The following is a 21,904-nucleotide window of genomic DNA, read 5'->3' as shown; positions in this document are numbered from 1 at the left end:
CATAGGCGAAGTTAGAACAACTTCGCCTTGGGCGAAGTTGTAACAACTTCGCCTACAGGCCCAAGCCCGTGAAGTTTTTTATATATATATGTGTGTCTTGTTTAGGTTTGAGTATCCAGAAAAAGTTAGAGTTTTGTGTTCAGTTTATTTGTCTAGAGAGAAACCGAGAGAGAGAGTCGTGTGGGACGACCCGAGGTAGAGCTCACCTCGGGTCGGCCGTGTTTCTGTTTATGTTCGGTATGTAACGTTGTTTTGATTATTATAAAAGATCTGCAGATGTGTTTATCCCATTCGTGTGTTTGTTCGTGTATGTGTTTGTGTGTAATCGTGTTCTTCGTCTTCTACACCATAAATGAGTCTAGGAGGATTCCGCACTCCTAGACCTCGTGCGGATCTCGTATCGATCGGCGACGCCCCGCGGGGGGGGGGGGGGGACTTACAAGTGGTATCAGAGCCTTAGGCTCTTATGCTATGGTTCGAGATCTGCGTTTTGGTGTTTCTGGCATGTTTCTGATCGTTTCTGGCCGATCAGCGCCGCAGGCGAAGTTATGGGGATCAGGCGAAGTTGTCGCTTAAATTTTAGGGTTTAGGCGAAGATATAAGGTTAAGCGAAGTTATTCACAACTTCGCCTACCTCACAAGTTCGCTTATCTCAGGCGAAGTTATCTGTCAGGCGAAGTTTTGGACAGGCGAAGTTATGGACAGGCGAAGTTAAGGAGGGGCGAAGTTGACTTTTAGGCGAAGTTGACTTTAGGCGAAGTTAAAAAAAAAAAAAAAAAAAGTGTTTGGAGTTTTCGTCTGTATGGCCAGGTGTACACGATTATTGTGAGACCGAAGACGCTGTTCCGTCAACGAGTGAATCTTGTTATCTTTTGGTCTTACGTGTGAACAAATACGTGTCAACTCTGGATATGGAGTTGAGTTTGTGAATGGGATATTGATTGAAATTGGATATTGACACATATTTGGGTGTTTGTGGGCAATGAAATTGTTGTTGTTCGAGGTTGACCAACTGAAGAAAGTCAAATTGAACTGAAGGTTTTCGTCATTACTGGATTGCGGTCAGAGCATATTATTTATGTTATTTTCAAGGCGTTCGAGAATTGGATCCTGAAACGTGATGCTTATTTATTAAAGTGAAAATTCTGGAACAAGTTGGATTTAATCGGGAATTAAAGTGTTTATGTTCTTGATCGTTATCCCTGGTGATTGAAGATGCTTCGGATTAATTAATGGTCATGTGTGTTAGATTCTGTCAAGATGGTTTTGTGATGAAATTGATCACTTGATGTTGAGTAGTTGAAGATTAAACCTTATCGTATGCCGACGTGTTGGTGAAGTTGTGGAGGGAGCCCAACTTCACGTGTTGGTGAAGTCAGAAGGACTCACGTGATTGGTTGAGATGATCAATTAGGCACGGGGATGCATGCATTTCAAAGACCTCAATCTATTTAGTCGGAGAAGCTTACACTGAAGGGGAGATCTGATATGGAAGACGCTGGGTGATTGGTAGATTTGTGAAGCTACACGACAGTTTCAGACACGGCTGGTTGAAGAGCAAACAGAAGATCATCAGTTAAGAGGGAGTCTGTTGGTGCATGTTTTGTAACAGATGATCTTTTGTGTTTGTTAGAATTGAGAGCAACGGTCAAAGGGGAGTCTGTTGGTGCATGTTTTGTGACCGTCGCTATGCAATTCTGTTCAGCCGAAACGATGTACGAAGTTAGGACAACTTCGCCATAGGCGAAGTTAGAACAACTTCGCCTTGGGCGAAGTTGTAACAACTTCGCCTACAGGCCCAAGCCCGTGAAGTTGTTTATATATATATGTGTGTCTTGTTTAGGTTTGAGTATCCAGAAAAAGTTAGAGTTTTGTGTTCAGTTTATTTGTTTAGAAAGAAACCGAGAGAAAGAGTCGTGTGGGACGACCCGAGGTAGAGCTCACCTCAGGTCGGCCGTGTTTCTGTTTATGTGCGGTATGTAACGTGGTTTTGATTATTGTAAAAGATCTGCAGATGTGTTTATCTCATTCGTGTGTTTGTTCGTGTATGTGTTTGTGTGTAATCGTGTTCTTCGTCTTCTACACCATAAACGAGTCTAGGAGGATTCCGCACTCCTAGACCTCGTGCGGATCTCGTATCGATCGGCGACGCCCCGCGCGGGGGGACCTACAAAAAGCCGTTAGGCGGACCTTAGACGACGGACTTGGTAGTTTGGATATTATATATGTGTCAAATATCATAGGTTTACTAATATTTATAACAAAATAGGTGAATGTCATTATAAATAAGAAAAATACATTTTTAAATAATAAATTATTTCTAAAAAAATGTTAATTACGAATTGTGTTTTATTTTTTAAAGTTAAAATCGGCCCAAGTTCATCGATTAGATGCGATTCTGGCTAAGGTTGAATGTCTTTGATCGATTCTTATTAATTTGGCGGAGTTAAAGAAACTTGTCTCGGCGAAATACATTGTAGCCACTCGGTCTTCTAAACCTGCTTTTACAACATTGGATAAATGTACCGGTACCGAACAGGTATGAATATGTGTATTCGGGAAAAAAATCTCATCCCTCGAGGGTTGTGACCATTACAGTTTTTTTCCACATGGCAACCAACTTTTTTTTTTTGAATAGTTAATTTTTTCCCCACCTTATTTTATATCTATATCTCAGTTAACACTAGAACACATAATCATTTGACTGAAAGTAACATACATTTATTATTAAATCAAGCTAATGATTATACGTGGCAAACAACTTAAACCCCTTACAAACCTATCCCTAAATTCTAAACTAAACCTGAAGGCTAAACCAAGATTTTTTTTAAACGGAGATGTTAGTTAAGCATTTTGTTTTTTTATTTTTTTTGGTCTTATAATTTCTCAATTATTTTTATGATTTGTTTAAGGTTTTTTCTTACAAAAATATTATGACGTAGGTGATCGAGAGTGTTCCAGAAGGATATGAGAAAACAATTGAGGGTTAGGAAGGGGTTCTCTAGATTCTCACGTATTTGAAACCTTTAGTTGGGAAATATCGTCCACAACATTCTAGTGTCCCAGCCCACTCATGTGGACTTTGTTTGTCTATTACCTAACATGACAAAAAAACGTTTAGTTAGTAGCCACATGTTCCAATTTCTTATCTTTAAGACTTTAACGATGAAAAAATGGTGTACATAAATTCGGGCAGGTCTTTATCTTATTAAAAGACAAAAACCCTTCTAATTTAAATAAAGAACTCTCTCAAACAGTATCTCAACGTATTTGTTGATTGATTGCAGTTGAGGTAGAAGCAAAAATGGCCTCTAATCGGCAACCGCAAGTTTTAGAAAAATGCGGTATCTCACCACCGCCCAAAACCGTCGGCGAAAGATCAGTGGCGCTTACTCTCTTTGACACCGTATGGATCCTTTTCCATCCAATTCATCAGCTTATATTTTACGATTTCCCTCATCCCAAATCCCATTTCGTCGAAACAATTATTCCAATGCTCAAACACTCGTTGTCCATAACGCTTCAACACTTCTTCCCATTTGCGGGTAACTTGATCTTCTTTCCAGCCGCAAATGACTCAGACGTTCCTAGAAAACCCGAAATCCGTTACGTAGAAGGAGACTCGCTCGCCTTTACTCTCGCAGAATGCGATCTTGATTACAACCAACTCAAACAAAACCATCCGCGGGAATGTAACAAGTTTTTCCCACTTGTACCGATACTAGAAACACCGTTTAAAGAAAATGGTGTTGTGAAAATCCCGGTTTTTTCGATTCAAGTTACGGTATTTCCTAACTCAGGGTTTACGATCGGGCTCACGAATCATCACTCGCTTTGTGACGCACGAACAAGGTATGATTTCTTGATGGCGTGGACTTCGATATACAAACATGGTACGGATGAGTTGTTCTTAGCTCGTGGATCGCTTCCGTTTTATGATAGGGTTATCGAGTACCCGAGTTCTTTAGATGATTTTTTCTTCAGTTTACCGCCGATTAAATCTATTAATGAAAGCTACAGAGTACCTCAGCTTGATCCCGAAACGGATAAACTTCGATACACATTAGTTTTGACTCGGTCACAGATCAATAGGCTAAAGAAATGGGTGTTGGATCAGCTGCCAACACTGGAATATGTATCATCTTTTGTTGTAGGATGTGGTTTTGTGTGGAGTTGTATAGCGAAATCGCGTGTTCAAGTTGAAGGAGCGAAGGGCGAGTATGAAGTGGAACGGTTTTCGTGTGTTGCCGACTGGAGGACTCGATTAAATCCACCGGTTCCTCAAACTTATTTTGGTAATTGCGTGGGGCCGTGTGTGGCGACGACGAAAACAGCCTTAATTACACGAAGCAACGGGTTTCCAACGGCGGTTGAGTTAATAGGGACGGCTATAAGGGAAACTGTAAACAGTAAACAAGGATTGGCTAAAGATTCTATGTCATGGATAGAGAAACTCATGATACAAGTCCCCACAATTGGTGTGGCTGGAACACCAAAACTCAATGTTTACGACATCGATTTTGGATGGGGGAAGATGGAAAAGTACGAGACTATATCGCTTGAGTATGGCGATAATTTATCTGTTAATGTAAGCAAAGACTCCCCGGAAGATCTTGAGATTGGTTTGTGCCTTAGCCCTAAACAAATGGACGCGTTTATTTCTATATCCGAAAATGAACTAGAAAGCATACTTTCGCATAACCTATAATTCTTAATGTATTAATGTATAACTGTTTTACTTGTTTACAGTTTACATGCATTAGGGTAATAAGAGGTTTGTGACAAGGTCTACTTTATTTAATAAATTATTTGTTTTTGTTTACTTGCATTAGGGTAATAAGAGGTTGTGACGAGGTCTACTTTATGTAATAAACTTATTTGTTTTTTAACTACAAGTGTGACAGCTCATTAACATTTTGTACGTTAAGACAAACAGACACCCTTTAGGGGTTTTTGGGTGAGCTTCTAAAACTTTTTTTTTTCTTTTTGTTATTTGTTTATTGAAAAACAAAATGTGTTTGGTAAAACCAGTGTTTTGAAACCCGGCCCGGCCCGGCCGGACCGGTCCTCCGACCGGGACCCGGTCTCTATACTGGGTCGGGTCAGGTATTCAGGCCATTTTCTAAAAACCCGGCCGGGTTTTGCGGGTGGTGGTCAGCCCGGACCCGGCGACCCGACGGGTGAACCGGCAACATGCAATTCCGACTGTAATTCCGGCCACAATTCCGGCCGTTGTTCATCCGCCACCTCTCAAAATAAGCAGGTTTGTGAAAGAGAAAAAGAAATAGGGGTGTGTTTTAATCTTATATTTATTTATTTATTTATTTATAATGTAAATAACTTTACACACGGTTCTAACCTAACCTCCCATTTTCAATTTATTATTTATTTATTATTATTATATTACATATTAGTTTTGTTTATATATGTTTTAATTATATATATATATATATATGGCGTTATCCGGGTCAAATACCGGTCTGCCCTTCCGGGTCGGTCTGACCTTTGACCCGGTAAGGTGTCCGGGTGTGAAAACATTGGGTAAAACTCCTTCAAAAGCTTTAAAATGAAGCTTTTTTAAAAGTGGTTTTTGTTTTTCAAAAAACAAATAAACAAAAAAACAAATTTAAAAGCTCACTCACACTCATGTCATGTGATGAGTTGGCTTTCAAATAATTTTAACTAGTAGATTCTTTGGCGCGTTGCGCTATGGTTGTCTTACGCATGCAACTTATTTACTGGTTTACTCAAGTTATAGATTTGCAATTAAACCGGGTATGAGGTTGAAGATATTGCTTAAAATAAACACGCTACTAAGGCTATTCTCTATGGTGGGGGCATCGAAGCCCCTCCACAGTGTCACGTAATCGCCACTAAAGAAACGGGGCTTCAAAGCCCTAATTCATAATGTCCTGCTGTGGTTTAAAGCCTCTTGGACACCCTCCTTATATATATATATGTGTGTGTGTGAGAGAGAGAGAGAGAGAGAACGGCACCGGTCGTACTAAGGTCGCCCCCTTTCCGCACACAACATGACCGCTCCCAACTGCGGTGTTCCGCATCCCTAAGATATGTGCGACCATAAGGTGGAGTCTAAAAGAGTAAAGAAGTATGTTGTCAAGAGTAAAAATTGTAGTTTGTCACTTTAGTTTTCCTTGATGAATGATGTATAGTTTTATAGTGGGCTTCCAATCTTAACAACCAATCAGTAGCCACAACAAAGTTGTTTTTTTAATAGCAAAAATCTAAAACTCTGAGGACTAAACATGCAAATATCAGAAGTATACTCTAGCATTTAGTTTTCCGTTATAATAATAATAATAACAACTGATTATATTTTTCACTAAAGTCCTCAACATATAATTTTTGTTTGAAAAGCTAGTAAATTAAATTTGTATGTTAAAGACACTAAAAATATCTAAATTACACGAACTTCTGATATTTTTTAAATAACAACTTGCAAATATTTATCAAGCCACGTGACATATTAATACGAAGGTGCAGTTGGGGACTGGTGGTGTGACTGGCCACAAATGCAAGTGGAGCAAGTCAGGTGGTCCAATTCACACACACTTGGTTTGACCTGATACAAAGGCGTGGTCTAACACTGGTTGCTAAATTGGAGCAACGGGATTAGTGGGGCCGTTTGACTTCATATGAATCATTTAATTTATTTTTCGTTATAATATTCACATTATTAAAAAATAAGCGTGGTTAATGTTTTGTTAACCTAAGTTTATTATTAGTAACAAAACTGAAAGTTGAAATTAACATAAGTTAGATTGTTACCAAGGGTGGGATTATTAAAATGTTGCACGTTACGTCCTTTTTCACTAACCCAGTTAGATTTTTTCGTTAACTCTCATCACAAGGGATGCACGTGAGGGTAAAAACGTAATTTCCCCTCCCAGATCATTTCCCCCCTTTTATAACACCCCCCGTCTTTTCATTCTCATTTTTAATCCTTCATCTTCTTCACCTCTTTGTCTTCTCCGACGCTCATCTTCCACGATCATCATCATCGATCATCTATTCCATCTAAAAATGACCTGGGAAATACGCGAAACTGGGGAAGATTATGATGTTGACCTAATATACGGTAATGTCTTACTGAAATTACGATTTTTTTCTTTGATAATTAGTTTTTTTTTGGGCATTTTACTTACAAAGTTATGGTATTTTGCAGCTGGTTATCCAAATATTTTTAGCTTAAAGATCCGTCACGGTGGTCGATTGACTAGTCCTCCAAATCGCACATATGTAGGAGGCACTTTTAATTCCGTGGACCTGATTGACATTGACAAGTTCTCCATTCACGAAGTTAGTGAAATGATGAATGTGTTAGGGTATTCCACTGTTGATATTATCTTATATCAATTTTTACATCCTGAGAAAGGATTAGATGATGGTCTTGAAGACCTGTGTAGCGACCAAGATGTGCTGAGGTTAGCTACACATGTGGAACATTATAAGCTCATTAATGTATATACTCAACATGGGGCTAAAGATATTAACGGGTTTGGTCTTCACCTAAGCCAAAAAAGGCATATCATTGTCTATTGAAGAAATTGATGAGCTTGGACCTTATGCTATTGTCCCTATTGGGCAGTCAAGTGGTGCTGGGAAGTCAATTGATTTTGGGCAGTCAAGTGGTGTTGGGAGGTCAATTGATTTTCGGCAGTCAAGTGGTGTTGGGAGTTCAATTGATTTTGGGCAGTCAAGTGGTGTTGGATTAGAGGTGGATGTTGGGTTAAAGGGTGATGAGGTGGATGTTGGGTTAAAGGGTGATATAGATGTTGGGCAACAGGTTGATAGTGGACTAAATATTGATTGGCTAGATGTTGATTGTAGGGTAGAAGGTGATAGTGGACTAGATGTTGATGTAGATGTTGGGCAACAAGTTGTTGGGCCAGAGGGTGATTGTGGGCTAGATGTTGATATTGGGCCAGAGGTTGATGTTAGAGCAGATGTTGGGCTAGATGTTGATATTGGGCCAGAGGTTGATGTTAGGTTGATGTTAGTGCATATGTTGGGCTAGATGTTGGGCCAGAGGGTGAAGGTGGGCTAGATGGTGATATTGGGCCAGATGGTGAGGATGAGGATGTTGTGCTACAGAGTGAGGTTGATAGTGATATTGAGGGTGGGGTTGAGACTGATAGTGAGGGTGAATATGATAGTGATGATGTGACTTTAAAGGTAAGTTATGTGAGGATGATAGTGATAGTGATAGTGACTGTGACTTCAATGTGAACAAAGGTTGTGCATAAGGGTGAGAATGATAGTGATAGTGATTTTAGAGGTGATGAGTGCAAAATTACTGATGATCTTGAAGTTGATATGAGGGAGTACACTAATAATGTTGACTTAGAAGTGAAAGATAAGAACCCTGACCCTAAAGATATAAATATACAAGATGAAATTATTGACAATGACAAAATACATAGTGGGTCAGAATCTGACGAGAATGAGACTGGTATTAGAAAACACCACTTGCATACTGTTAGAAGGGCAAATGCAAATAAGGATAAGGAATCTAGAGTCAACTTTTTCATAGGGCAAGAGTTTGGGACCAAGAAAGAAGTGAATTTGTTAGTTAAAAGACATTCAGTTGAAAGGAGGAGGAAGCTGTTTTTTGCAAAGGATGATAAAGTCAGATTAAGGGTACAATGTGGTGGTAATTTACCAGATTTTGATATTGATGATCATGGAGTGCATATTGACAGTCAACCAAAAGCCAAAGGACATGCTGGTAAAACAAAGAGAAGTGAAGGGGGTTCTTTAGAAAAAGGGAAACAAAAGGTTGTGGTAGGTAAGACTAAAGGCCCTATTATGTTGGTGGTGGGGGGAAAAAGACAGACCCAGACAAATTTCAATGTCCATGGTCAATGTTAGTTTCGAAACCAAAAGGTGTTAGGTGTTGAGAAGATTAAATAATGAGCATAAATGCCTTCAAACAAGGAAAGTTAGTGCTTGCACATCCACCTTTTTATCTTATCAAACAAGGCCCTTTGACTTCATATGAATCATTTAATTTATTTTTCGTTATAATATTCACATTATTAAAAAATAAGCGTGGATAATGTTTTGTTAACCTAAGTTTATTATTAGTAACAAAACTGAAAGTTGAAATTAACATAAGTTAGATTGTTACCAAGGGTGGGATTATTAAAATCCAGTTTGCTAAATAATAAAGCTAAAGATTAATTAATACGTGAATGAGAAAATAAATAAGGAGGGAGTGAAGTCCGTGAAATAAACAATACATGTTAGTATAGTAACATACAATATCTTTTGACCCGGTCTTTAATTAATAAAAGCAAATCATGGCTATTGTTTGTTCTATTTTATGTATGCTCGATCATGATGATGATTAATATGCTTCATTTTCTTAGAATAATGGAGACGACAATTCACGGGAGACATAAGTTTGCACCAGGAGGAGATTTTATTAGCCACATGCCAGATAACGTGGTAACAAATATTCTGGATCGATTGCCATTACAAGACGCAGTGAGGACTGACGTCTTATCAAAAACATGGAGGTTTAAGTGGACTATGCTTAGCCAACTTGTATTTGATGACAACTTCTTTTAGTGTTTATGAAAAACAAAAGCTAAAAATACTCAAGTGAAAGTTATAATTAGCAGACTTCTTCTTCATCTTAGGGGATCCATTACAAAGTGTGTCCTCCCGGTAGACGAAGAATTGGATGTTGAAGATGATGATATCAGTCATTGGATTTTGTTCTTGTCTAGAAAAGGAATTAAGGAGTTCATTCTCGAGCATTATAATGAAACACCATATAAGTTGCCTACCCATCTTTTCTCTTGTTTAGACTTGACACATTTGGAACTCGATACTTGTTGCTTCCGTCCTCCTCCGCCTAATTTTTATGGTTTTCCAAATCTATTGAGCTTAGATTTGTATTCACTATCTGAAGAAAGCAGTAATGTCTTTTGGGAGTTCATTACGAAGTGTCCCTTACTTGAGAGTTTGAAACTGGCTGTTGATCTTTCTTCAGACAAAATAAAAGTAGCCGGGATTGCAAAACTTGAAAATCTCAAAATACTATCTTTATATTATTGTGATCTTGACACTATGAATAAGCTTATGGCTTCTCTTCCAAAAATTCAAGAGCTTAAGTTGGATTTTATGGGTAGCAAGGTAATTAATGCGAAGTGAAGTCGTTGAAGTTTACTTTACAAAAACATAAGTCTCGTATTTTTCTAAATCTGATAACTAATAAGTAATAGTATTTGAAATAAGCTAATAACTCTTTTTTTTTTTGTAGTTGACGGAAGGTGATGCTAAACATAGGTTTTCTACTGCATTTCCCAGTCTCAAGGCTCTTAAGTTATCAAGAATGTGTTTAGACGTTGGTTTGGAATTATCATGTACTTTTGAATTGATTAGGAGCTGCCCGAATCTGCAGACTCTTAAAATCACAACAAATAATTGGGTATGTAACTATGTATCATACTGCCTGTCTTATAAATTCATATATAGTTTTGTATCTGAATACTGGTGATTCTTTCAGGATGCTGGCCCGCCTCTACCGGTAGACTGCAATACAACGGAGCAGCTACAGCTAAGAAGTGTGATGTTTAAATATTGTAAAGGTTCAGAGAACGAAGCATGTTTGTTAAAGTATATACTTGCATGCTCGCCTTTCTTAAAAAAGATTGTTATTCGTCCCCGCTCGCTCAATATGATTACGTCGGATGAAAGGTTGAAGTTTGCTAGTAAGTTGACGAAGCTGCATCGAGCTTCCCCTGTAGTTGATATCAATATATCCTAATTTTAGTTGTGTTAAACTTGCCTTTAATATCCTGCATATTTGTATGAACATATGGCCTTATTGTCCTTGAATTAATTAAGGTGACTTTTTGTTTCTTACTTTGGAATGCAAGATTAATAATTTTAAACTCATGTTGGGTTATGATATTACAATCTTGGAATGCAGAACTTGTATATATTCGTTATTTAAGTGAAACTTGTTTTTTTAATTATGGTCTTGAACTTATCGGTTATTAGTCAAGGTTTTAACATTCTACGTAGCTTAATGCCACTACCCACACTCACAAAACACGATTGATATAATCTTTCCTTTACCGTTGCACTTATTTCATCGGTAGTCGAACGTTATCATGTGCATATTTAAATTTCACACACCCCTTTTATCTGTTTTGGATGTTTTCACTTGATGTTCCTTATGCTCATGGATATAGTTAGAGTTACGTGCTCGATCATTATGATATTTTAGGCCTGGTTATCCGGTCGACTGCGCATGCTTAATCAGGGAACAAGTGGCTATTATAACAGAAATCTCCTTGTAAATATCTTAGAGTTTTGATGTAACAAAATCTTTTTAAATCCGGTTGTAAGCGGCTAACTGGCTATTATAAGCAGAAATCTTTGACTAATATTTGGGAGCTTAACTTGCAGGTCGAATGGTTGTAAATTACAGTGAGTTTGTTGCAATGATGCAAAAGATATGCACAAGAAGTTTACTAATAATTAGTTACCATGGGAACCGGTATTATAGAGGTAGGGTACCAAAAAGACCCAAATACCCTTAAGTACTACCCGCGGGTCATAGAGGAACCTCTAATAGGCCACCCGCGGGGCATACGGATCACCCGCATATCATGATAGAGGAGGAACGTTCTCATACCACGCGCGGAAGCATTCCTGCACCCTCGGAAGTCGTCTGCAGGACAGGACATCAGTCCGCCCGAACAACCAGGAGGAAGTGCCAGCTGGACAGCTGTCATTAACCAGTTATCACCTAGAAGAATATTCACGATTGTTACTTGAGGAATACGTGACCTACCAGCCAATGAGCAAAGGACACCTGGCCAGGTTATTATAACCGTGAACATGGCCAGGAGGCGAGCCATCCTATCATTGGGCGACACGTGTCCAGGTTTTATACCTATGCACATGGGGCGTATAGCTCAACCTATCATAAAAGGACACGCGTCCAGGCGGTTATCGAAGATCTTCTAGAAGAGGACAGCTGGCCCAATCACCTTCCTACATCCTTCGGCTATAAATACTTTGTCAAACGGTATGAGGTATTCATTCACTCACTTGCATTCTGACTACACTTAGTCTGTTTACTTCAGTACTTTCTCCATTTACGAACGTTACTAATTCTTACGCCGGAGGGTGGTTACAGGAAGACCCCCCCCCCCCTCTTGTCCTTCCTGTAACGAGACTCACGGTGTTTGTTTTGCAGGTTCTGGTCATTGGACTTTGGGAAGTTACTCTCATATCTTAATAATAATTATCGTACTTTACCCTGTGGATTCATTGGATCCAAGACCCATACTCGGGGATTGGATCCGTGTTTCTTCATTGGCGCCATCCGTTTTTAGTGTTAAAACTGCATAATTTTTTCACCGTTGGTTTTTTGGTTCGTTTGATATGAGTAAACTTCCTGAAGGGCTAACGGGAACTCCTGCACCCGATTCACATGTAACTAACACAGAAGCACCTCCGGGTCTTAGTGTTTTTGCACGTATCACGACTCCAAGTGGTCGTGCTCTCGAACGTGTCCCTGCTCCAGGGTCACGAATCACTGAGGTAACACCTGGGGGTTTTACCCTAGAAAATGTTAGAGAACCAACTGGTCCCACTCCCACAAACATGGGACGTGCTTTGGCACCGGAAGGTTCCAATTTAGGTAATCAAAAACGAATTACGGAAGAGACTCACCGGAAACGGCCAGAATTGGATCTGGAAAATAATTCAGGCGATTCTGATATGGCGAGATCTCATCAACGTAATTCTAGATCCAGAGAAGCATTAACTCCTGAAGAGTGGCTCCACGTGCAACAACAAAGTTTGGTGGTTGAATACGAGCGTGGAAAACGTAACGAACGACTTCACGCTTGCACTTTGGATTATGAGGAATCCCCTAGGAGATCCCCTTCCCCTCCACCAATAGTGAGAGGAAGTCAGATTCGTTACAGCCAACAGGCGGAGCCAGAGTTTGGCGAATTACCAAGGCTACGCCCTCGTCCTCGCATAGACATGCGGATACCATCTTATTTGGACGAGTTTGATAGTTACGATTCATCTTACCACCCTGGAGATTACAGTATGTATACCGGGGATAGTAGGATGAGCTCACAGGCGAGAAGTAGTCGTCCGCATGACATAGTCCGCCACACCGAATACCATAGCAATGCTGAACGAGACTTTACCAAACCATATCGCCCCGCGGCTTTCGCCGAAAAATCAAAGTTCATAGCAAGTATTGCCACAGCACCCTTTCCTGTCAATGCTAAAATACCTACATCAGTGGGTAAATATAATGGTATGACTGATCCAAGTGATCATCTCCAGAATTTTATAGCGGTAGGAGGTGTTAGTGGTTGGACGCTCCCCTATTGGTGTCACATGTTTTCATTGACACTAACAGGAGAAGCAAGAGAGTGGTTTGAAAAGTTACCTGATGGAGAGGTTTCTAGTTCGGATGATCTGGTGAAAAAATTTTCTCAACACTTCAGCCAGCAGAAGAAACATACGCGAGACCAATCAGAAATCTTAGATGTCGTTCGTCGCGATAACGAGTCTATAGAAGATTTTATCACCAGGTTCAATGACGAGAGCCTAAACATCATTGGAATTAGCAAAGACATGCTTCGTGGCGCCTTCCGCAAAAACGTCAGATGTGATGATTTAGTCCGCACACTTACTTGCAGAGATGGAATGCCAAAAGAGTGGGACGATCTCATGACTGCAACAAAGGTGTATGCGAACACTGAGAAAACATTGAGAAGTGGTAACTCAAAGCAAAAATTTAAAGTCGAGTTTCAAACTCCGAGGCCAAAAAGACAGGCGAAAGGCCCTATCTGGTCGAGACTTCAGCCAAATACGGAAGCACCAAAACCATTTGATGCACGATCCCTCATAGGCAACAAAAACAAAGCGGGGACCCTCGAATCGAGGTCCCAATAATTGGACTCCTCTTTCAAAGACTCCCACCGAAATTCTCACCACGGAGAATGTGAATTTTAGAAAACCGCAGCCACTGACGAGAAGGTCATTCCTTGACCCGAAAAATCGTTGTTCGTATCATGATGACATTGGTCACAATACGAATGAGTGCAGAACATTAAAAAATGAAATTGAAGCGGCTGTAAAGTCTGGAAAACTTGGACACCTGGTAAAAGGTGGGAAACCTGACAATGGTAAAGCTCCTGCACGGGATATCCAGGGTCCGAGTAAAAAGCAAGTCAGAGATTTAAACGTCCATATGATACAAGGCGGATACGATACAAGGAAAAAGAGGAAGGAGTCTGATGACGAGGAATGGAAGAATGAGCCAGTGATCTTTCCTCGAATCAAGGGGGCCCGAATAACAAAAACCCCTTGATCATCACTGCCTTATTCGGACACTACTGTTCCCAATATGTCTTCTTCGACACCGGTAGTACTTCGGACATTTTGCATGAACTATGTTTTGAACAGCTTGACGAAGAAGACAAAGAAAGATTAAAACCCATCCACGCTCCAGTATCTGGGTTCGGAGGGGAAATAATGCATCCGCGAGGTGTAATTTCATTCCCAGTCACCCTAAGCGACGGAATTCATTCTAGGACCGAGGAGGTCGAATTTTTGGTTCTGCCAGCAACATTAAAACATGACATTATTCTTGGACGAGAAGCGATTGGTGACTTTAATGCTCATCCGTCCATGGCACACGGTGCAGTAGGAGTTCCAACTTGAACTGGCATAGCGATAATTCATGTTAATCGGCACTGCTTTGCAACCGAGAGCTCAAAACCTAGCAAGATTCCAAAACAAACTGTGAAGACTGAACCAGAGAAATGGGTTTTGAACAAAAAGTTTCCTGATCAAACTGTAACAATAGGACCTGCTGTTTCGGAGATAGTACGGACCTTCTTGAAACAGTTATTATCAAAGAATATTGATGTTTTCGCGTGGCAACCCGCGGATATGACCGGTGTTCCGCGGAACATTGCGGAACACAAATTAAGGGTAAACCCGTTGTTTACACCAATTGTTCAAAAACAACGTAAGATGGGTCCAGAACAAACAAAAGCAATGAACGAGCAAGTCCAGGACCTCTTACCAGCTGGAATCATCCGCCCAATTTGTTATCAGACCTGGGTCGCTAATCCAGTTATTGTCCCTAAAAGCAATGGGTCATAGCGGATGTGTATCGATTTCAAAGATCTAAATAAATCATGTCCCAAAGATTGTTATCCCTTACCCGAAATAGATCTCAAGGTTGATGCTGTGGCACCATTCAAATTCAAATGTTTCATGGATGCCTATAAGGGCTACCATCAGATCCGCATGGCAGCGGGCGATGAGGACAAAACAACATTTCGTACTGATCAAGGCACCTTTTGCTACAAAATGATGCCTTTTGGACTAAAGAATGCAGGAGCCACATATCAACGATTAATGGACATAGCGTTCAAAAATCAAATTGGTCGGAATTTGGAGGTGTATATGGATGATCTCGTAATCAAAAGTGTTGAGGAAGACCAGATGTTGAGAGATATTGAAGAGACTTTCGAAACCTTGAAAGGAATTAACATGAAGCTGAATCCGGCTAAATGCTCATTCCGAATGGAAGAAGGAAATTTTCTTGGAGTGATTTTCACGGATGCAGGCTTCAAAGCTAATCCGGATAAAGTTCAAGCTATAGCTCGTATGCCTTCCCCATCTTCCCTCAAGGAAGTTCAGACACTCAATGGTCGACTGGTCGCTTTGAATCGATTCTTGGTAAACCATGCAACCAAGTCCCATCCTTTCATTTCAACTCTGAGAAATTGCCTCAAGAAAGCACAATTTAAATGGACCGCGGAGGCGGAACAGGCCTTCTTGGAGGTTAAAAAATGTTTGATGGAACTTCCCACGTTAACAACACCTCGCGCGGGAGAACCTTTAACGCTATACCTATCAGCTTCAGACATTGCCATTGGGGCCGTCCTTCTGACAGATCGCAAGAATGTTCAAACAGCGATCTACTACGTCAGCAGAACACTATCGGACCCAGAAACAAGATATTCCATGCTAGAAAAACTTGTTTTGGCACTAGTCTATGTTTCCCGACGCCTCCGCAGGTACTTTCAAGGGCATCCCATCAATGTCTTAACTGGATACATGCTCAAAAACGTTCTCAATAAGCCAGAATTTTCTGGGCGATTGGCCAAATGGGCCATCGAGCTAAGCGAACACGCAATAGAGTACAAACCTAGGCCAGCAATCAAAGGGCAGGTGTTGGCGGACTTCGTGACAGAAGTCCCGCATCACAAAGAAAAAGAATGTTTGATCGAGCAACAACCCCAAGCACTTCCGGAGTCAGGACAGATTTGGTCCTTATTTACGGACGGAGCTTCAAGCAGTGAGGGATGTGGCGCAGGCCTCAAACTAGTCAATCCCGAAGGCCATGAGTTTACATATGCCATAAAGTTGGACTTCAAAAATACCAACAACGAGGCAGAATATGAAGCTTTCTTGGCGGGCTTACGGATAGCCAAAAAGCTTGGGGTCAAACATTTGGAAGCCAGGGTAGATTCCATGTTAATTGCGGGACAGATCAACGGCACATATGAAGCAAAAAATGATATCATGACTTCATATATGTCACAGGCGAAAGATCTGATGCTCCAATTCTCTTATTGCAAAATCATTCATATAAAGAGAAGCGAGAACAAATCAGCGGATGCTCTCAGTAAATTGGCTTCAACAAACTTTGAACATTTTGCCAAAGACATCCGCATCGAAATCTTAGACCGCCCGTCTGTTCCGCAACATCAAGTTTTAGTGATCCAAACGGGAGTAGAATCATGGATGACACCCATTATAGCATACTTGTCATACGGAGCACTTCCGGAAGGAAAGGCAGTGGCCCGGAAGATAAAGGACAAAACCTTGAACTATCAGATACTTGACGGTGTTTTATACCGACGTTCCTTCCTCGGACCATTACTACGATGTGTAGATGCCGAGGACGCGAACTATCTAATCATAGAAGTTCACGAAGGCATTTGTGGTCTTCACGCTGGTCCGCGAATGGTCATGGCGAAATTAATGAATGCCGGATACTATTGGCCGAGGATGCACTTGGATGCGGTGAATGAAATCAGAAAGTGCGATTCTTGTCAACGGCATGCCCCTAACATGTTACGACCAAAGAACGAGTTAGTTCCAGTCACTTCAGCTTGGCCGTTCCAAAAATGGGTTATTGATATCATTGGACCTTTCCCTGAAGCCCCTGGACGGGTTAAATTCTTAATAATAGCCATCGATTACTTTACAAAATGGGTGGATGCCAAACCAGTTGCTTCTATAACAGCAGCCAGCGTTAAAAATTCCTGTGGGAATTCATCATATGTCGTTTCGGCCTCCCCCTAGAGCTCGTTAGTGACAACGGGACACAATTCACGGACAATGGGTTACAAGAATGGTTAAAAGAATTACAAATTTCTCAAATCTTTACCTCTGTAGCTCACCCGCAAGCGAATGGTCAAGTCGAAAGAACTAACCGGACGATTAAAGAAGGAATCAAAACGAGATTAGGAACGAAACGAACGGGCTGGGTGGACGAGTTTCCCCATGAACTATGGGCCTTCCGCACTCAAAGGAATTCCAGTAATTTCGAAACCCCCTTCAGTTTGACATATGGCACAGAAGCCATGATTCCCGCCGAGATTGGTATCCCATCCGCCAGAGTTCTTATGATTGAGGATAATGATCATGAAGATGAACCTTGACCTCCTCGAGGAAAGGAGAGAACTAGCATCAATCCGCGAGCATAATTACAAACGACAGTTGCAAAGATATTACAACTCGCGGGTTCAAAGATGTGAATTCGGTGCTGGAGACTTTGTCTCCCGCAACAACGAAGCCTCCGGACAAGAACCTCCAGGCAAGTTGGCCCCAACTTGGGAAGGACCCTACAAAATCAAGAAAGTTTTATCTAAAGGGGCCTACAAGTTGGAAAAGTTGGATGGGACTGAGATCCCTAGAACTGGGAATGGGGCCCAACTAAAGAAATGTTACATATAGTCTATTTTTCTTTTTTGGCCTACGCTCCTAGTTGGATGTTAACAACTTATGTATTTTTGCTTCTTGTAATTAGGCTTATGCCTCTGTTATGAAAATTTTCATTTCAGTCATTTGAGACTTGTACTATTATATAATCCTTTATTCGTACACAAAGAAGACCCTCGGAAAACACTTATATTATAAAAAAAATAAACAAAGTGTGCCGGATACAATAATAAACCTTCTTTATTTATACAAAAAGGGATTACAGGAGGTGGAGAAGCCTAATTAAAAAGAAAGAAAAAGATCTATCTATGGCGCGGCATCTTCGTGTTCCGTATCCTTGCCTCCCACATCTCCCACATCTTCTGCATCGTCTTCCTCCTCATCAAGCTCAAAAAGAGTCTTTAACTGCTGAATGCTGTCTTCCTTATCAGCAAGCTCGGTTATCTGACCCGTCAAAGAAAATTTCAACGAATCGAAATCCTTTGATTTCTGCTTAAGGATGGCAACAGTGTCTTGACCAGCTAAGACATACTCTTTCGGACGCTTAGAAGTTGAGCCAAACTGGTTACCTTCTTGGAAACCCAGTTGGCGACCAGCTTGTTTAGAAGCTTTCAGAAGGATAGCAACACAGTTCCCAAGCTCATCACTAGCCCAAACATCGGCGGTGACCTGTTGAAACAATCATACATGAGTAACTCTACAACACTTAGATTATTGGTGATAAGAATAAAATATATACCTTGGGGATGGCTTCTGACATTAGCCATTTTCGATCCGCTTTGGCTTGGACAAGTTCCAACTTATGACCAGCGCATTCCAAATCCTGCGCACGGTTCTTGGCATTAAGGTCAAGTAGACGCTTGTCCTTAGAAGCTGATTCAGCTTGAAGAGTCTCCATCAACTTGGCTTATTCATTCATCAATTTGGCTTGTTCGTCCAATTGTTTCTGGAGAACACCCCTCGCTTCCTCAGCAGCGATCGAGCAACCCTCTCCGCCTCCAGGGCCTGGTTGGCTTCCCTAGCTTCGTTGATAGCCCTAATGGCTTCTTCTTTGGCATCGGAAGCAGAGGCCGCCAGTTCGTCCCATTCCTCATTCATCGCCAGCCAGTCTCTGGTTATTTCATGGGTAGTGGAAATAGAATTTGCCACAAAGTAAGAGTGAGAGTTCAGCAATTCCTAGCGAATACTGAGGCGACGTCTCTCCTTTTCACCGTGCGGAAGACTCTCCCGCATAAATTCATAACATACGTCCACGTCACGGAATGTCGAATCCCGACGTAAGGTCCAATTAGGTTGATGCGGGGTAGGGTCTTCCTCTTCAGGAGTAGGAATAGTTTGGGAAGCATAAGGGAACGTGCTTATACCCCCTTGATCCCTGAAACGGTAAACATTATAAGAGGGCGACACCTTGGCATGATCAGTCGTGTCGACCCCCCTGTCCTTCACAGGAGAATCATCTGCCACAATTACCGGGTCCTTGGCAGTGTTAGGAGGCGGTGGTGGCGGACGAAGAGGTGAGTCTTTCAAACCAGAAATACCTTCGGAAAGGTTATCCAGGTTCACTGAAAAACATTAGCAAAAGGTTAGAAAAACTCTAATACATAGCAGCTTACAAGTAAAAATACGTTGCATACCTAATGAGGGATTTTTCGCGTCAAGTTGATCCAAGCGAGCTTCCAGGGCGGCAGGATTTGCCTTCTTGGATTTTTTCTTCTTTAAGGTAATTGTGACCGGATTAACCTTGCGCTTCCCGGCCACTTTAGAAACGTCCGCATCAACGACTGGACGTTTACCCCCAGCGGTAATATTATCAGCTTCCGGACCTTGGCATCCGCAGCAGTATCAACGTCATCTTGACCCGCCGCCTGACTTGAAGTGGCTCGTTGACGGGTAAGACCTGCAATTGAGTCCACAGCTTTGTTAACATCAGTCGAATATACGTCTTCACAGAGTGATGACTCCTCGCTAGATGAAAAGAGTACGATCACTCCGCTAGAAGTAATGGCAGTTACGGGTCGGGGTTGTAGAATGCCCTCACCTTTGAGTATGGCTTCTGCAACATACTTCTCACCTTTGGCATACATTGGTTCGGAGACCAATGGTTCCGGACTAAGGGCAGTAGGGAACGGAAAGTTGTTGCTCGTCTGATCCAAAAAAGGACCATCTTTTGGATCAATCGGACGCCGCACCATCATACCCCCTTCTTGGTCCAACAAAGTGCTGAAGGCAGAACCCTCACCTACACAAAGCAATTATAGTAGTCAGAAATTACTAGTTTATTAAGAAAAAGATAGAGGTAATCGACAAGCTTACTCTTATCGATCTTCTCGTAGTATGGTTCCAACTCAAGAAACGGCCACAATCGGCTCATTTTCGCACTCACCATTGCTCCCTCGTGAATGGGACGCAGGGGAGTCGGGGTAGACATCAGTGTCTTAAACCATGAAAGACCTTCATGAGCGGTAGCAGGAACCACGGGCATGGGAGCTTCCGCTTTACGTTTCGATATCTTGAACGGAATGACGTCCTCGTGAATCCAGAAAAACTTTGGCTTCCAGCCATGAAGGCTACGGAGCCACTCCGTGCCTATAGTCCTCTTCTCGATGGAGGCAAAACTATACCATCCATCACGAAAGGTCATTTTATAAAAAACGGCAAACATGCCAACAGTTGGTTCTAAGTTGCGAGTTTGGCAACAGAATTCGAAGTGTCGAATCCTCAACATCCCGAAGGGATGGATCTGAGAAAGATGAATCCCAAAGTTGTTAAGACCGATTGGACAAATTTGGTAATCGGAATCCGGAAGTTCCCCGTGGTAAAATGGTCTACGTAAACAGCTATTTTATTCGGATGAGGACTAGTGGCAATAGAACCACTAGCAGGATGTTCCGGCTTCCACTCCGTCGTCAATCCGTATACGTTAACAACATCTTTATAATCTTCTTCTTTAAGGCAGACGACGACATCGTTAATAGTGGGAGTAATTTTCTTTTCTTTAGCCATTTGAAAAACGAAAGAGATGAAGATATCTCAGAAAGAAGAAGAAATCTCAGAGGAGGATGAAAAGTCTTGTATGTTTAAGAGAAATCTGAAAGTGATAAAGGTTAAATGGAAACCACAAGGGTTATATTTATACCCATCGCAATTAATGCGATCTATAAAGTGACAGAGGAGAGAGAAACCGCAGACCGCCAGATGGTTGACACGTTACGATCTTGCTCATTCTTAAGGGCATTCTCCGCATCGGCCTGTTTCCACTTAGCAATTTGGGCAGCAATACGATGCTCCTCGGCTTCTTTCTTAGCAGCTTCAGTGGCCCGCCAAGCTTCTCCCACTTTCCTACCAAGAGTACGCCACTCACTTAAGACCTCCTGGCTACCGGCTAAAGCATTAGCTAGGTGATAAGCTACGTTTGTGTGAAGATCATGGCGGGAAAGGTCACGTTGATATGCCATCTCAGCGGGTGGCGTACAGTGTTCAACAAAATCCATACAAGTTCTAGGATGGGAGAACCGTGACCCATTAGTAATGCCCCATGGAGGGACGAACAGTTCATGTTTGTTACCCAGGCCCATGTCCCCGTAGTAACGGGAACCTGAAGGTTTAAGGCGAGCCGGGGTTGAAAAAGGCTGTTGTGGAGGAGGTCGAGGAAGAGATTCCTCAGTTCTGTAACCCTCCTCATTAACAGCAGGACTGTCTTGCTGACCACCAGTACCACCCCCAGCCTGAAAAAGATAGTCAAAACGAGTATCAGTTCCAGACTGGCCGTTAGATCCTTCCATAGTGGCAGTATCAATCGGAGGGGTTGGCACTCTTTCTTCTACCAAAGGTGAGGATGGTTGATCCTCAGTGTTAATATTGC

General features: G+C 41.5%; 1 protein-coding gene and 1 pseudogene across 1 annotated transcript; both read left to right on the top strand.

Annotated features, from left to right (window-relative positions):
- The first annotated feature begins 3,291 nt into the window (after nt 1-3,291).
- LOC143547835 (malonyl-coenzyme A:anthocyanin 3-O-glucoside-6''-O-malonyltransferase pseudogene) lies at nt 3,292-4,822 on the top strand (annotated as a pseudogene).
- Nucleotides 4,823-9,396: 4,574 nt separating this feature from the next.
- Nucleotides 9,397-10,798, top strand: LOC143547840 (F-box/FBD/LRR-repeat protein At1g13570-like). The gene is given in 3 exon segments (XM_077039157.1): nt 9,397-10,164; nt 10,292-10,459; nt 10,538-10,798. Coding segments are annotated over 3 exon segments (1,197 nt in total).
- The last annotated feature ends 11,106 nt before the right edge of the window (nt 10,799-21,904 follow it).

The sequence above is a fragment of the Bidens hawaiensis genome, unplaced genomic scaffold (assembly GCF_021521415.1).
Source record: "Bidens hawaiensis isolate Kalapana, Puna unplaced genomic scaffold, B.hawaiensis_p1.1 tig00014836_1, whole genome shotgun sequence".
Lineage (NCBI taxonomy): Eukaryota > Viridiplantae > Streptophyta > Magnoliopsida > Asterales > Asteraceae > Bidens > Bidens hawaiensis.
The sequence above is the reverse complement of the archived record's forward strand: the minus strand, read 5'-3'. Positions and strand labels throughout refer to the sequence as shown.